The sequence below is a fragment of the Typopeltis vanoorti genome, chromosome 17, assembly GCF_054136105.1.
Source record: "Typopeltis vanoorti isolate ZY-2024b chromosome 17, IOZ_Tvanoo_1.0, whole genome shotgun sequence".
Taxonomy (NCBI): Eukaryota; Metazoa; Arthropoda; class Arachnida; order Uropygi; family Thelyphonidae; genus Typopeltis; species Typopeltis vanoorti.
The window spans coordinates 30,852,173-30,870,085 of NC_143565.1; the positions used below are offsets into that span (position 1 = coordinate 30,852,173).

The 17,913-nt window shown below is 36.7% G+C and overlaps 1 protein-coding gene across 4 annotated transcripts in view; it reads left to right on the forward strand.

Moving 5' to 3' along the window:
• Window positions 1-17,913, forward strand: part of l(2)gl (LLGL domain-containing protein l(2)gl) — a 437,582-nt gene that overhangs the window by 113,432 nt on the left and 306,237 nt on the right. For all 4 annotated transcript variants that reach the window (XM_090407678.1, XM_090407677.1, XM_090407680.1 and 1 more), the window contains exon 6: window positions 2,735-2,878. In XM_090407678.1, the coding sequence (XP_090263804.1) occupies window positions 2,735-2,878 (144 nt within the window). The remainder of the gene's footprint in view (window positions 1-2,734; window positions 2,879-17,913) is intronic.

Genomic DNA, 17,913 nt, shown 5'->3' on the forward strand with positions numbered 1-17,913 from the left:
GAATGCTGGAGGTTTGAATGAGTTTAAGAATCAGTACGACACACACACACTCAATGGACAAAACATTAGAGATACCTACCTAAAAGCGTGTCCATCTTCCTCTAGAGCGAATTACAGCCTGTACTCTGAGGTATTGGTTCTGCCAGATGTCTGAGGCAATTCCAGCCATGCCTGTTGTAGCATTGTCCACAACTGCTCCATAGATGTTGATCCTGGATACATGGATCTGATGTCTCGCTCTACAGCTTCCCAGAGAGATTTTGATCAGATTTAAATCTGGGGACCTTTGGGCCACTGGATATTCCCAAACTCAGATGTAGTCTTTGAGCCATGCCTGGGTGGTTGCAGCCTAGTGGGCCAATGCATTGTCCTGCTGAAACAGACCATTGGCTGCAGGATGCGTGAAGGCCATGAAAGTGTGTAGGTGATCAGCCAGCACATTCTGGTAGCTTGCAACACTTAAGAACCTCTCTAGACACAATGAGGGACCTAACGTGTCACATGAGAAACTCCCCAAACCATTGCAGAGCCATCGCCTCCTTGAACAGAGCTGACCTGCCACGATGGGGCCATGGCCTCATTCTGTCAACAGCACACCTGTGCCATCCTGTCAGCTCGGCACAACTGATAATAGGATTTATCAGACCACGTGACTGGTCCACTCTACAGAGTTCCAGTTTTGATGGTTCCAATACCAGGCAAGGCACAATGCCTGATGACAAGCTGTCAGCAGTGATATACGATTAGGGCGTCAGCTCGTGTAGCCCATGGTATGCATACCCTGCATACCATAGGCTTCACGAGCTGCCATTGCCCTGCTGTGGTCTGTACAAACCTGGACAGTTTATGTTGACCCAGTCATCAATGGTGTGTGGTTGGCCACCTCTTGCTTGCTGGGTGCTGGTACTTCTGTTAATGGTATACTTGTGGTAGATCCTTGATATGGTTGCCCTTGAGAATCCTAGGATTCTGCCACATGGGCAAAAGAATACCCATCTGTCTTGCACAGATAATACATCCATGATCAAAGTTGCTAAGATCGCCACATTTACCCATGTTTGTTGATTGCAATACACTGTTGGGAAGCCCTGATGTCTGCCTATTTACGGTCTGTTTTCAGTTTGGGCGTTTCACTCTGCATGGGAGATGCCAATGTAACTTCTCATCACTCCTATCTCTAATGTTTTGTCCATTTTGTGTGCGTGTGTCTATATACAAGGGCTGTCTGAAAGTTCTCAGCCTAATAATGAAAAAACGAATTTATAATTTCAAAATTATTTTTATTTTTCAACATAATCTCCCTTAAGATTAATACATTTATTCTAGCAATGCTCCAGCACCATTATCCCGTACCTATAGTGGTTCTCAGTAAGATCTGCAAAATACCTCCTTACAGCTGCAATCACCTCTTGATTCGAAGAAAAACTCGGACCATCGAGGAAGAGTTTTAGTTTTGTGAAGAGATAGAAGTCAGAGAGAGCCCGATCTGGGGAATAGGATGGATGTTCCAACAATTTATAGTACAAGTCCCTTAATTTTCCTATTGCCAAAAACACCTTTGTGGGCAGGTGCATTGTCTTGATGACAGATGATTTTTTTCTTCTGCAAACAGAATCTTTTCTCAAGAATTTTTTCATCTAGTCTGGTTAACACATTCATTGCCAATCGCATTGCCGATCGCGCGATATCGCATGGACGTCGCTATCAAGTTTCTAAACTAAATAAAAAAATTAAAAAAATTTGGCCACCACACAAAATTCCGATTTTCAGCTTGGCAATGAATGTGTTAAAAGATCAGAATAATATTCCCTGGTTATTGTTTTACCCTTTTCAGGATAATTAATAAAAAAAAATGCCTTGAGCATCCCAAAACACTGATGCCATGACTTTTCCTGCTGATGGAACTGACTTTGTCTTCTTTGGTGCTGAACAAGTCTTCTATCCACTGTTTGGATTCTGGTGTGTAATGGTGAATCCAAGTCTCATCCATAGTAATAAATCGACACACAAAATCAGTTTTATTCTTGTTAAAACGCTCCAAGCACTGTTCAGAGATTTTCATGCAAAATATATCCTACACGTTCTTTTGAAATGCTTATAATCTCTGCAGTTTCAAGCACTTTGACTTGTCGATCATTCAATATCATATCGTGCACTTGATCAGTGATTTCTATTGTTGTTACACTTTTTGGACTTCCTTCACATGGATCATCTTCAAGACTGGTACTGCTATGTTTAAACTCAGCAGCCCATTTTGTAATTGTTGAAAACAAAGGAGAAGAGTGCGCTTAAACTTTTATGAACTTCGAATGAATTTCTTTTGCTGTTAAACCTTTTACAAAGAATTTTATAACTGCACGATACTCAATTTTATCCATTTCAAGGGATACAGACAACACTTTTGCTTCGGAAGCTGTATAAAACAAACTACTTAATAGAATGATTTGCAATTTCATATGGATACTTATGACAGGTGTGCCAACTTAGAAAAAAAAAAAAATCTTGCCGATAGTATTGCCATCTGTGCTAGAGGCCGAGAACTTTTCAGACCATCCTCATATATATTGATTGTTTAGTGGTACCTCCCATGATGAGTGGCTCCATCCATGCAATCTTTTTGTGTATGAAAACAAAATTGTGAATTTAATAAAATGCATTCTTTACACGTATTTAAATATTTCATTAAAAAAAATCTAATTTTCTCTTGTTTAATTACAAAAAAAATTACTTTTAGGTTAAAGAAAATATTCACATGTTGTCTTCAGTCTAGTGGAGAGCATTTGTTAATTGGTACCGAAGGAGGTAATATATATCTTCTAGATATTAAGCAGTTTGAAATGACTGACAACATAATATATCAGGATGTGGTGATGCAAAAGTAAGTTTATTTTAGCTGTTCTTGTAACTTTATTGATCATGACAAAATATATTGTAAATTTTGAGAGAATTTGAATTGTCAGGGAAGCTAGATGTTTTAATAGGATGAAAGCATGAATGTGAGCATAATGACTAAATATGAATAGCTTGTTAGGAATGAATGCCCCACCCCAGGAAATGTTTTTCTCCAAGAAAAAAAGTGTGTACTCTGGGAATAGGGAGAGCTATTGGTTGAAGAATTACCTGCAGCTACATGCTTGAACTGGACATGTATCTAGAATTTGGAGAATACTAATCAGCCTGATGATTGACTTGTATGCATATATACTAATGCCAGAAACATCAGGAATAAAGGTGACGAGTTGTTTAGCATTATTGGATATATTGAACCAAAATTTACTGACATTAGTGAGACCTGAAAAGATAATATAATGTTTAATCAGGTGTAATGAGATAAGCATCTACATTTATCTACACTGTTCATCTGTGTTTATTACATTATGTATGAAAGTGGCTTTAAATGATATTAGAACTGGAGATATCAAACTTAGCTATTTGCTTTATGCAGATGACGTACTCCTAAACACATCCTGGATTTTTTGACTAAATTGAATAACAAATTTAAGAAGTTTGGCATGGAAATCAGCAATAAAAACACTAAAATTATCAAATTAGGCATGAGAATCTATGGAACAATGTGGTGATGTTATTGTGAAGTGGAAATGTTTAGGAGCAACAGCACAATTCGCTACCTGGCAGGTCACATAAAATCACAGAGCAAGATGGCAGAGTGCTAAAGTGAGTGGCATGAAAAAAAATCTCAAGAAAATGAGTGTCTCATCTCAGTTGAAACACCTACTACTGTCTGAAATGCTTCTGCAAGCAGTGTTGGTACAACTGTTTGTTTGGATCTGAAGAACATGGATTTCCATGGCCATTCAGCCACATACTATCCATCACTCTATCCAGTGTTGGATAGAGTGATGTAAAGCTCACTGCTATTGGACAGTGAAACAAGTTCTCTGGAGTGACGAATCATACAATATGGTGTGAAAAAAAAAACAAGATAGGTTTACACATGTTTACACCCGTTTATTGAATAACTACAATATATGTTATGGAGTAAATGGATTTATTAACAAAGAAATATATGTTTACACATGATATGTACATCCTCAACTATCAGTGAAATCTTGGTCTAATAAAGTATTAACGACAGTAAATTATGTGCTAGAAAGGGGCAATTTGGCTTTCAAGACAGGTTTCATATCACATGCAAAGGTTCTCTGTTATCCAATATGACAGAGAAAACCTGTGCATAGCACATACAAAGGGTTTGTCATCTTGGATTACAAGGGTTGGGATATTTGTTGGACATATCGTGTAATTTTATCAAGGTTTAAATCGCACTTCATCGAAGAACCAGACATTATGGGAGGAAGGACGGCATGTGCACAGTATTCCTGCCATGCACCGTAATCTGTTGCTGTTAATCACTGACCCACCTGAATGACGTATAAAAAAGCACCCAGTTCTTTAAGGATTCTCTGTACTGACACCTTGTTATCCCAAGTTTTACCACTGTTTAGTGTTTTGGAGACTGTAACACTTTCTCCAGCACATGCCCTTGATTCTCATTTGTGTTAACAGTCTGTGGTCTTCTGAATGTCCTTTGCATTGTGGCAGCACTTCCAGCACGTCGGAACCTCTCATTTAATGCAGTGATGACACTATTGCTTGGGGAACACTTATGGAAATGACGAACAAACTGTCCACAAACATGGATCATTTCCTCTACCAACTTCGTATGAACAAAAATAATGCTCAACAATAAACATCTTCTCTTCCAATGTCAACACCATTGCTACAGCTAAATGTAATGGCATAGGCTCTACTTGTGGTCTTCTATTAACTTGCATGCAGTTGAACGGTATATCTTATAGTGTATGTACTGAAGCAAGGAGGGGTGTTTGTTGAAGTTCAGCACTTCTTATTTATTATTATTATTTTTTTTTTGTGTGTTATACTGTGCTTTATACCATCTGACAGTCGAATGGATAAGTTTAGATTTGGCAGATTCTAGGAGAATACCTGTTCAAATTTGTTGTGCCAGCTGTGCAGTTTGGTGGAGGAGACATCAGAGCCTGGGGATGTTTTTCATGGTTCAGGCTGGTTCCTCTTAGTTTCAGTGATGAGGAATTTTAATGCTGCAGCCTATTATGACATTCTAGACGCTTCTATGCTTCCAACTTTATGGCAAGTTTGGTGAAGGCCCTTTCCTTTATCAGCATGGCAATGTCCCCAGCCACAAAGTGAGGTCTGTGCTGGAATGGTTTAATGACTAGGTGTTGAAGAACTTGGATGGCCTACACAGAGCTCTGATCTCAACCCCATTGAACACCTGTGGGATGAATTAGAATGCTTGAGCTGACATCAGTAATCTACTGCTGTGATGCTCTTCCTGAAGAATGGAAGGGAATTACCACAGCGGTGTACCAAAATCTAATGGAAAGCAAAAGGTGGACCAACTCCATCTTAATGCCTTTGATATTAAGAGTGAGAGTTGAGATGAGTAGGCCACCAGATATTTTTGATCAGATAGTGCATGTGTTGCTGTAACATCGTGATTTCTTCTTCTTCTTCCATTCACGTATTAGGCCTAGTGGCCTGCTATGAAGCTATCCTTAGCCCTATGCCTCCTGGTGTGTCCTATGTATGTAGATGTGTGTGTTCACGGGACCGGTTTGCCTGCTTGTGGGAGGAAAAATCCCAGATAAACTGGGGAGAAAAACCCTGCAGTCCATGCCCAAGACCGGTTAACTTGGCTATATCTGAGAAAGATCCTAAAGTTCCTCACGTCTGCAACGGGAATCGAACCCAGCACACTCCTTCCCCAGGCATATGGTTGTAAAGCACATAGCCACTCTGCTAACCGCGTGGACACATTGTGATTTAAATGGATAAAAAGACTATTTATTACAAACCTTTTTAATAAAATTCTTATAGCTAATGTTTTTCTAGTGTAACACTGATAACACAGTCCAACACAATTTTTGCTGACTTTTATATGAGACTTGTTTTTTACTAATTTGGGTGTGATGATTTCAAATATCAAACCCATTTTTCTCTATCACATCAGGTTTTTCCTCTATGGCATTTTCTTTTTGCTAATTTGTAAGTTTTTGATAGTTTTAAGGAAGCAGTACTATTTAGAGGATCAAAAAAATCGATTTTTTAATATTATTTTCTGAAAGTATGTACTTTTAAAAATCTGTTCCTAACTTTTTATCGAGAAATTCGAAAAATTCCTGAAGATATAGCCTATTATTCAAAGCGGTGCGCATATCAGAATCGGAGCACTCACAGCTCTCGCTTGCTAGTAAACGAATAAATGCATAAGAACCTGCAACAGCACGTACTGGCACTTTGAATGTGAGAGAGGCCGATAATTAGATACATAACTACTTAACAATATTCATTAAAAATTACAAGAATATTTATAAAAAAATAACAATTTTACTTACACATGAGTTTCAGGGAATAAATTTTTGTTTGTAGCAATTTCTGCTGTGTATTCTGTTTTGGCAATCCCTTTGAATACTCCAACAGTAGTCAGCCATCATGTGAGAATCCCATCTTCCTTGGTACCGATCTTCCATAGTTTTTAAGTCTTGATGAAATCTTTCGCCTTATTCATCGCTTACAGCACCTAAATTCTCGGGAAATCTATCAAGATGACTGTATAGGAAATGAAGCTTTATGCTCATGTTGCAACCTAGGCGCTGGAAATTTTCAAGCATTGTTTCCACTAGATCTTTGTAATTGCACTCTTTTTTGTATCCAAGAAAATTATTCGCAACCATCGTAAATGAAGTCCAAGCCTCTTTCTCAATTTTGTTCATAGAGCTGATGAAATTTGGGTCTCTCATTAAAGTTCTAATTTGCGGTCCATCAAGTACACCGGCATTAATTTTTTCATAACTAAGTCGTGGAAATTTTTCACACATGTATTGGAAACAGTCACCTTGTAAATCTAAAGCTTTAACTTACTGCTTCATAAGACCTAGTTTGATGTGTAGAGGTGGAAAAATGATTTTTTCTCTGTCGATTAAAGGTTGATTTATAACATTCTGTTCTCCAACATTTAAGGATATTCTAAGAGGCCAATGTTTCTGACTCCAGTGTTGGTTACTAGCTCGACTATCCCAGAAGCATAGAAAACATGGAAACGTTGTATATCCTTTTTGAAAGCCAAGTAAAAAGTTCACCATTTTAAGATCCACACAGATGATCCAGTTATGGTCTGTGTATTTTAATAACTTCAGAACCTTTTTAATGTTCTCATATGTTTCCTTTAAGTGGACTGAATAGCCAATAGGAATTGAGCCATATACATTCCCATTGTGTAGTAAGACACACTTGAGACTTCTGTTTGAACTGTCGATAAATAAACGCCACTCATTTGGATGATATTGTACAACACTCATTTCAGTTAGTAAACCTGACACATTGTTACAGTAAACAAACCCACACTCGTGTTTAAAATATTGTACAAGATTACTTTCCCTGCTACGATAAAAAGTTATCTTCGTATCTTGCTCCAGTAAGTTTTTTCCATTTAATCTTGAAGCTAACAATTCCGATGATTCCTTTGATAGGCCCAAATCTCTTACTAAGTCTTCAATTTCGCTTGAGTAAAACGTTGTGGTCCAGAACTAGAAATTAAATTTTCATTGTCTAAATCAACATCCTGGTCTTGCTCCTCAAGAACATCTGGCATATCCCGATCATGCTCGTTCTCAAGTAAAGGAAGCCCTTTATAAATTGGCACGGCTATTTCATTGGATTGAGCAACTGGCCGAATTGCTGAGTCGAGATTTGGATACACAGTTTTTTCTTATTCTTCTTATTATAACCAGAAGTCTGAACTAAACAAAAATAGCAATCATCTACGTGAATTTTCAGTTCATGCTAAATCATTGGAATGCCAAAAGCTAATTTTTGGCATTTTCCCTTGCTCCACTGTTGTAAATTTTTTACACATGACTTACACACTTTATTTGGAGCCCAAGAATTGTCCTGATATGCAAGTTTTACGTCAAAGTATGCAAAGTACACTTTCTTAACGAAATCGGTGATATTTGTCCTTTGACTGTGAACAGTAAAGCTCCCACAAATGTAGCAGAAGGAAGCTACATTATTGACACATTTTTGAGTAGTAGACATGATGTATTTTCTTCACTGCTGACTAACATGCAATTAACAAGACAAAAAAAACCAGAGACTTTATTGAAACGTTATAAGCGCTCATCATACTTTCACGATCGATTAATGATTGACTGATTTCGATCGTTCTTTGTGCGCTATGACGCATATAGCATTCATTTGTTTTAGGCAGTTGTCATCGCCTACTTTTCATCACCTAAATGTATTAGGTCGGTTATCGGCCTCTCTCGCATTCAAAGCGCCAGTACGTGCCGTTTCAGGTTCTTACACATTTATTCGTTGACTAACAAGCGAGAGCATTGAGTGCTCTGATCTGCACACCACTTTGAATAATAGGCTATATCTTCGGGAATTTTTCGAATGTCTTGATAAAAAGTTAGGAACAGATTTTTAAAAGTACATACTTTTAGAAAATAATATTAAAAAATCGATTTTTTTGATCCTCTAAATTAGTACTGCCTCCTTAAAACTATCAAAAACTTACAAATTAGCAAAAAGAAAATGCCATAGAGGAAAAACCTGACGTGATAGAGAAAAATGGGTTTGATATTTATTTGAAATCAGTGCACCCAAATTAGTAAAAAACAAGTGTCAGATCATAATCAGCAGAAAAAAAATTTTTTTTTGTTGGCCAGTGTAATCAGAGTGAACACATTGACAAAAGCAAGTAATTAATAAACAGTAAATTGAGTCAGTTAGATAGTGAATTATGTTAAATGCAAATCTTTACTTGATTTAACCCTATATAAATGACTTTTTTTTTAAAAGAATAACGCTTATTCTGAACAAGACTTTGAACTGTGTTGGCATATACATTTATTCAAAATCAAAGGTTTTGGATAGTGGTTTTGTATTCTGATTGGGATGGGAATTGAAAATATTTATTTCACTAAGGATTATTTCAGTTATTCAATTGCAGCTGCTTAGGTCAGAAGAGTGAAAACAGTTATCAACTCATAGAAGGGGTGGAAATCATGGAGGTGAAGGGCATTCTGTAGAAATGAAAACTTGGATGATCAGTTACAAGAGAAGCTGACATACACAGTGTGCCTGTTAGGTAATGAGACAACAATTATTATATCAAAACAAGGAACTATATTTGCACTTGCCAACAGATTCAGAGTAATCTCCCTCCAACTGCACCAGAATCTTTACTGTTGTATCGTTGTCTATGGTTATATCTATGATTCTATATGATTTAATATGGTTGTTTACTTAATCTATCCTTCTTACCTAAAAACTTACTCAATCAAGTCCTGTCATTTGCACCAATTGTTATCGTTCGATCTTCTTCGTTATATATTTCTATCGTTATTATTGCCTTTGCCACTGCTCTCTACACTCTCCCATACAGTTATTTCCCTTCCGGCTTCTATAATAGTTTTCCAATAAGTTAAATAAATCGGCTATCATTCTCCTTTTCTTAAACATACTATGATTCAGGCTGTTCCCAAATTTTGTCGTGTGTAATCCTTTCATTCATTAGGGCTTTGTCTATGTATGGGACAAGGCCCTAAATGTTGTCCTCTGAGACAGTCCGCCAGTTAAATATTGACGAATTTATTATTTTGTGCTGTGCCAGCCAATACAGAGGATAGATAAGATTCTTATCCAAGGTGGCTATCTCAGAGTAATACACAGTAATAAAATTTCAAACACTAATGCAACTATTCTCCCTTCCTTTAGTTTTACATGCAGTCGTGGCTTGAAAGATCAAACTGTATTCATATGTCCCTCCTGCTAGGTTCAGTAGTAATTTTATGAGTGGCTATTTGAATTCAGAAAATCGGTTGGATTCAGGCAAATGATATAAAACATATTTTATTAAAGCTTTAGAGATATACATGAAGAATATAAGGTACATGATTAACTTAATCACCTTCCTAGCAATTTCTGATATCATTACTAACACCATAATACATAAATCATAACTTGGATCATGGAGTTTCTATAAACTTACAAATTTCCAGCTTAAATTATCTTATCATTAATCGCTCTAGGGTCACTAATCATATCTCATCTAATAACACGTCTAAGTTATTTCACACACAGATCCCCTTCTAGGGAGACCTTCAAACAGAGACAGGTTACTGCCAAATGGGATAATCACTAAAGTTCTTTACAACTTGTCCATTCACAAATTAACCTATAAAGTCTCTCATGTCTTTAATTGGAAATCAGATACTTTAACATTCTATGTTACCATCCCATGGAATGACTTTCTGTTCTGTCTTCAGCCTTGTCTGGACATCAAGGCACCGTTGTGGGTTACCGTTCTTCGGGTCACATACGATAGCAGAACGATCAGGTTCTCTGAGACGATACGGCGGTGTGCCGCTCTGGTCTCTCTCTGGAACTGCAGGAACACATCTGTGTCGTCGGTCACACAATACAGCTTAGCTAATCTGTTATGAAGAGATAGCTAGCCTTGCCTCGCGAACCTCGATAAGCCTTTCATGACTTCTACGGCTGACCCTGAATCATCCCATTGGCGGAGATGGAGTGCCAACGTCCAAGAGCACAGGAACCAGGAACCAAAAAAAAAAGCCTCGTGTGTGTGTGGTGGTGGTGGTGGTGGGGGGATTGACCCTTATATTTTCCCTCTCTTTCTCAGAGATTCATGCGCTTAGCTACGTCGTTTACTGCATGGCATTCATTCACTTGCACGTGGCGTTCTTCCGAGAAAGCGTTCTATCTTCGCTTTCCTAATAAATTCTCCTTCCCTTAGGCCATACATTGTACTGGACGGCTAGTGTGACCTTTGGACTATAGCTTACACTCAACTTGCTTTCACACATAGAATGGGATACTCTGATTAAATAATAACCTTAAATAAATTCCTTTATTCGACTGTCCAAACTGGTTAAGTCTCGCATTTCTTAAACTAAACATTTCTTCGGTTTTGCTTTAAATTATAATGTACATTTCAATTTCCATGCCAAAACACATTTGTCTGCCTACAATTAAAGGAAGTTGTTCCTGAATAAATTAAATTTTTATTTTTCAATTTCTGACTATTCAGGACACAACATTACATCTTGGTGTTTAAAGGCAGTGGAAGTCCTGAATGGGAACCTCCTTTAGTCTCTGGGTCACATTGTGTTGGTTGTTCTGAATGTCGCTAAAGTGCCCTCGTTTCAAGGCACACTCCTCTTTGGGAAGAGGGAAAAGTCTGTGGGAGCAAAATCTGGTGAATACGAGTGGGGATGTTCAATCACACAGACTTCTAAGCTAGAAACTGCTTCACAGGCAGTGCACAATGTGTGAGGGCATTGTCATGCAACAGAAAACAGTTGTTATGGAACAGCGCTTTCCTGACATGTTGCATGCAGGCATTGCATTACTCCTAAGTAATACTGACTGTTCACTGCGCTGCTCTCAGGAATAAATTTGCAGTGGATAATTCCAGCAGTTTCGGGAAAAAACAATGACCATTGTTTTGTTGCGTGATTTTTTGCAACTCAACTTTCTTCTGCCTGGAAGAAGCATTCCATGCCTTTCTGTGCTCTGGTGTTTTGTTTCTGGATCAAACTAAAAACACCAACTTTCATCAGTGACAGTTCTTTGAACACATGATGATTTTGATCAATTGTATGGATGAAATCTTGACAACATGTAACCTGGTGCTCTGTCATGTGTGGCACAAACCTCAAACAAATTTTCCTCTTGTGCAAATCTCTAATCTGGCGGTTTCCATACCGACAGCAAGCTGTACAAGTAGCCTAGTGGTTATTCACCTGTCACGGGCAACAATTTCCTTAGCTTTTACTACATTTTCATTTGTCCATGCAGAAAATGACCGTTCACAACATGGTTCATCCCCGAGGGACTATCTCCCCTCTTTAAACATTGAAAATCAGCAGAACACTTGTGCACAGCTCAGTCATTGCCAGAAACCTTTTTTAGTACTTGATATGCTTCTATAGCAGTTTTTCCTAATTTGCAGCAAAATTTTATCACTACTCTTTTCTTTATGATGCAACTTCTGACACACTCCACTCACACTCTTACTTCAACGGTTGCCACAAGGAAACTGCTGTCACCCAACTGAAAAGTTGTACCTGCTATTACATCACACTCCAGGTCAAAACCATAAACTGTTTGGATAATATTTGTACTGTAGAATTTGACGTTTCAGTCAGAAATAATAAAAATGTTTGATTAGTTATTGGGATTAGTGATAGCGTGCAAATTAATGCAGCTGAATGGTTCAAAGAAATTTTTTGCCCCATCAGGTTGAAAATACAGTGACAAGTTTGGCATAAGGAAGGCAGAGTGTAGTTTGGATAGATGAGCCCACCAGTTGAAGTCTTGTTACAAATAATAGGCTGGATCAGATGTCTAAGTTTTGCATATTGTTTTTATTCCAGTGATAAGACCATTAGACTTGAAGTGGATGTAGAAGTTTTTTTCTGTAAAGGATTTATTTTGATTATTTTTTATATTCATTATTTTATTTTATTTTTTCTGGTGTTTCCTGAGTGAGATTTTTTTTTAACTGTGTAGCGCACATGATTAAAATTTTGACTTGAATGATTAAGTGTTGGTGGAGTTAGTGGGAGCATTCAGTGTGGGGGAGATGTCTTCCACACGGTGGGGCATACAGTCTCCTGTCCATCGTGTGGCATTGACAATTTTCTTTGCAGACACAGTCTGGCTGATTAAGTAGCAGCCGGATTAGTCGCAAGGTTGGAGGCATCTTGATGTATGACTGATTTGGTCCTGTTTACCATCTAGTAGCTGGCCTAGGAAATACCTTACTACTCTATTTCCTCTATACTAAAGGCCTGCAGTGTCTGCATGCCTGACCATCCTATATTTGGAAGAGGGAGGATGCCTCTTTGGGGTATCAAACATCAAATTCCTCTGTTAGCTCCACTTTTCCACTGATTGTGTAGGAATTTTTTTGCAATGATGGTACTTGCTCATTTTCAATTTTATTGAGATTGAAGGTGTTCCAGTAAACTGACTTTTATTGTTGGCCATTTTGTCCTAATGGAAACGAGTGTTATGTAATTGGATGATGTTCTAGCCATTCATTTATTCAAGGTTGGATTGATTCCACCCACAAAAGTTGCAAAACTTTTGTTTAGGCTGTAGTTCATTAGTACCATGGGTTAATTTTTTTTTCCCCATTGCACTGTTGCATCATCATATTTGCAGTTTTCAGTCAATGTAGAATATAATTTCATCAGCTAATTCCCAAATTTGTCTGCTGTGAAATAATCGCATCAGACATGAAATCAATGATTATTTGTATAGAATCCAAATGAATACGATAGCTGGTAACATATAATAAATTTAGTTTAATCTTTTATCCAAGTTTAAGCAAACAAAGTTTGCACCTGAAGTATCTTCAGGACTGAGGCAACTTGTGGTAAAGGTGGACCAAGCTCTCATCACTCCTTGTCTCAGTATCTCTCATAATGCAAAGCACATCTCCTTGCAGACATGTATAATGCTATGCATTAAGGGAAGGTCCACTACCCAGACCAGTTTTGACCTTTATTAAGGTCTCGTCAGTGGGAGCCAAACCCAGAGGTGATGATACCAAGGTGGAAGCAATGAAGAAGTCATATTTACTTATACGAGTTGCCAAAAAGTGTACCACCTTATTACTAAATTACTCTGGATTTAGAGAAAGATGTTGGAAGTTTTTTTTCACTTGGTTAGACTATAATAAATTTAGTTTAATCCTTTATCCAAGTGTACGCAAACAAAGTTTGCACCTGAAGTATCTTCAGGACTGAGGTAACTTGTTACAAATTGCCTCAGTCCTGAAGATACTTCAGGTGCAAACTTTGTTTGCGTACACTTGGATAAAGGATTAAACTAAATTTATTATAGTCTAACCAAGTGAAAAAAACTACCAACACCTGGTAACAATACACCACAGTAATGTAAGAATTGGACATTTTTTTTTTCTTAAGAAGTCCAGTCAGTTCTCCACGTTTCTTTCACGTAGTGTGGAGATCTCCTAGTTATCTTACTTTAACCCCCATCTCTAAGTAATCTATGCTATCCACCAGTTTGTGATGAGTGAAATATTTTGGGCCATTCTTCTTTCAATGACTACCAGTCCATATACTGTTATTGGATGTATTGGTTTTGCTTACACCCAACATTTCATTTTGATCCCAAGGTTGATTCTCTTGGGTTAGAATTGCAAATCTGTGTAGGTTAGTCAAGTTTTTCAACATTTTTATCAAATCATGTTACAATTGCACTTGCAGTGTGACATGGTACATGCCATATTGAAAGAGACAGTTATTTTTCATAAGATTTGCTTTTATGGAAGGATTGCATTGCCATAATTGCTGTAAATTTGTCAGTGTTCATCCTTCCGAGCATCGTAACCAACCAAACAGCTTCAGACCATCGCATGTCAGGCACCAGGCTTTAAAAATGTGATTCTGATGCATTCATACTTAAGGTGTTTCTTTCCCAGGCATCCACACTCGCTTTTCTGATTGGAAAAATGTGTAGTGCAGTTTTTCACTCCACTAACTGTGAACCTCCATTGGATGCTGTACAGACACATATGTTCTTACACACTGGTGTAGTCTGTACCATTTTGGATTGCTATTGTATCTGTGGTTATCTGCAGCTTTTTGTGTGAACCATGTCTCTGCAGCTGTTTATCTAGTGTTCTGCTGATAACACAGTCCTACTGACTTCTGGGTGATCATTTCCTATTGGCTAATAATATTGCCTACAATATATCTTGATGATGTGGTCTTTTGTCAATGCCATGAATGGATAGACTGATAGATATTTCATTACACCTTGCTTGAAGTCCATAAGTTATCCATTGCAATAGTAGACAAATGTGCACTAGACTACAAATGTATTTAAGTTAATGTTAATTGTTTCAGTTTAATGGAATGAAGAAAGCACTAGAAAGTCATTAAACTTTAGTTTCATGAGTCTAATATTTCATCTTTGTCACAGAAACATCATCAGTGGTAAATATAAGAATTGTGTAGAGAAGTAATCATCCTATCCAGTAGCAGGTCTTGTTATTATGCTCTGAAGCCATATATATCTTGGCTGTCTTCCTTGCAGTTTTCTTCTTTTCATCAAAGAACTTGTCATAGATATCCTGGTCCTGTCCATTCTGTGTACATTTAACATTATTGTCTATATTGTTGGATATATTTTATTATAGGTATTATATTTAGCTTATTCATTGTCTTTGTTTTTCATCCATTCTAGTAACATATACTTTGCTTCTTCTCATAAATTTCATTTCAGCAGATGTAAGGTGTAGTTCATCTTGTTTTCTGATGGTTTAGGCTTTACTCCCATAAGTAAGTATTGGTCTTGCTAATGTCTCGTATGCTTTAATTCTGGTGTGTCATAGATTGACACACCAGACTTGGCACTCCATACTTTTGTTGTAAAAATTAGATTAATTATTTTAATTATTCTGTTGTACATTTGAATTTAATTATTGTCATTTTCTAAGTCAAATTATAACCAAGGTAGTTAAGCACTTGATTTCCTCAAGAATTGGATGCAATTCATTATGAGTAGATTTGCTTGAATAATCGTTTTTAACTCATAAGAGTTAAAACCTGGTATTTATTATTTGCTCAAGAATTATTATTACGTGACTCCTCCAAGGAGCCCAAGGACTCGTTGCAGGAGGACACTACTCTATTTTACTCTGTTTCCAGTGCATATTTTATTTGAATTAGTACCTTTCTTTGAAAAGCCATAGTTTTGGTTTTTACAGTCGATGATTCCTTATTAAATTTTTCAGCAATAAGTCTAAAATGGTGTACTTTCATTACTGACCACCTGTACCTGATCATCTGCATATAAGTCAAGGTAGCTATCACTTCATAATGTGATACTTCCATGAGCTGTTACTCTCCATTGTCTGACAGTAATAACCACTGAAGCATGTAGACCCAAGAGGTTTAATGAAAGTATCAAATCAAATATTTTGATCTGAATATATAACAAATCATTACCAGTAAAAAAACAGTTCAAACAAGGAAGAATAACAATATATTTAAAAAGATTGGGTCATGCGATGTCATAATAAAATCGATAGACACAAGCATAAATAAAAACACTATTGCTAGCATGGCAAAAAAACATCATCTACATATCTTACTCAAAATGATGGCTGAGCTTGTATGGAGAAGAATAAGGAATCTTCTAGGTGCTCAAAGTAGAAGTTAGTCTTCAACAAATGAAGTCAATATAAAATATGAAGATAAAAACTTTCTGAATGGCTGGAGTAATTACTTTGAAAGATCTGAAACCAAGCTAATTACAATAAGTTGGGAAGACAAAAAAAAAAGAACTATAACAATGGGATTTACTTGTAAAAATAACAACAGCTTGTTGCAAAGCTAGATATACTACAGAATTAAAAAAAAAAAAAAAAAAAATCTACACATCTTACAGCAGTTGTTTTGAAACAGCATTGATAGTAATGTAGATTAGTCACACATTTACACAAAACCATGTTTACAAGGTTTTTAGGTGGTTATATTTCTTGTTTTCCTCATAGTTTGTTTTTAGTATGTTGTTTCTCTGTGAAGACTAAAATGGGTACATTTTTAGAAATGAAAAAAAAAAAAAAAAAAAAATTCATTCCAATCAACATTATTTTTTAAATAGAAATAATGTCAAGTAGAATGTGACTTTTCTAATGATTATAATAAAAGTTCATCCCTGTAAAGCTCAAAGGATGAGAGAGAGAGAGTGATTATGCGGTGGGCTCCAATTCAAACTTGACCAGCTGTAGGGATTTTCTCTGGAATAAAAAAAATTTGCATAGTGCTTTGGCACATTCATTTTCTCCAACTACTTAAAATTCCACCAATAATAACACGCATTTCAGAAACCTATAACTTTGACAAGTTCTGCAGTGACATTTTATCAAAAAAAAAAGAAAAGGAAAAAAAAAAAGAAACATTAACTGCTTATGCCAGCTCCAATGTGGAACAGACTATTCATTATGGAGAAAGTAGTTGCAAATCTCTCCAGTTACAAAATCCTACAGACACTGTTATTTTAATTAAAGGTTTTGGATTCACAATTACTCTTTTCTAAATTTGAAAAGCAGACATCATGGCTAGTTTAGAAAGAGCCACTGAATATTTATTTCAAAGATGCATCAAACAGTAGACTAATTACTTCATCCTCATTATTGCAAGTTTCTTGCAAGAAGCAGTATTACTGCATTGGAAATGAATTGCAATGTAATCATTCTAAAAGCAAACAAAGAAAATGCCACAGTTATCTTAAATACTGTTGGCTGTGATACCAAAATCTCATCTGTGCTGTTTCTTTCAACTGCTTAAAAACAATGTCATTCCACTTGTTCTTCTTATTTTAAGACTAAGGAACTTATTACAGAAGAATTTCTGTACTGAGTGTTCCTGGCAAGATTTATGCGAGCATTCTTGAGAAAGGGCTAAGAAAAATTGTGGAGGAGAAGTTTGGAGAAGAACAAGCTGGGTTCAAGCCAAATAGAGGTTGTCAGGATCATATTTTCACTTCAAGGCAAATAGTTGAGAAATCATTGGAATATAACAAGGGTCTGTATTTAAGTTTTGTAGATCTGGAAAAGGCATATGACAAGGTGCCAAGAGGAAAGCTGTTCAAAATGCTCCAGTTATATGGTGTAAACGGGACATTATATCAGTCTATACATAGTCTCTATTTGAATTGTAAATCAGCCATTAGAATTGAAAGAGGTACAGGAAGATGGCTTGATGTTGTCAGGTGTGTGACAAGAGTGTACATTATCTCCACTGTTATTCATCATCTATATGGATTGCATTATGA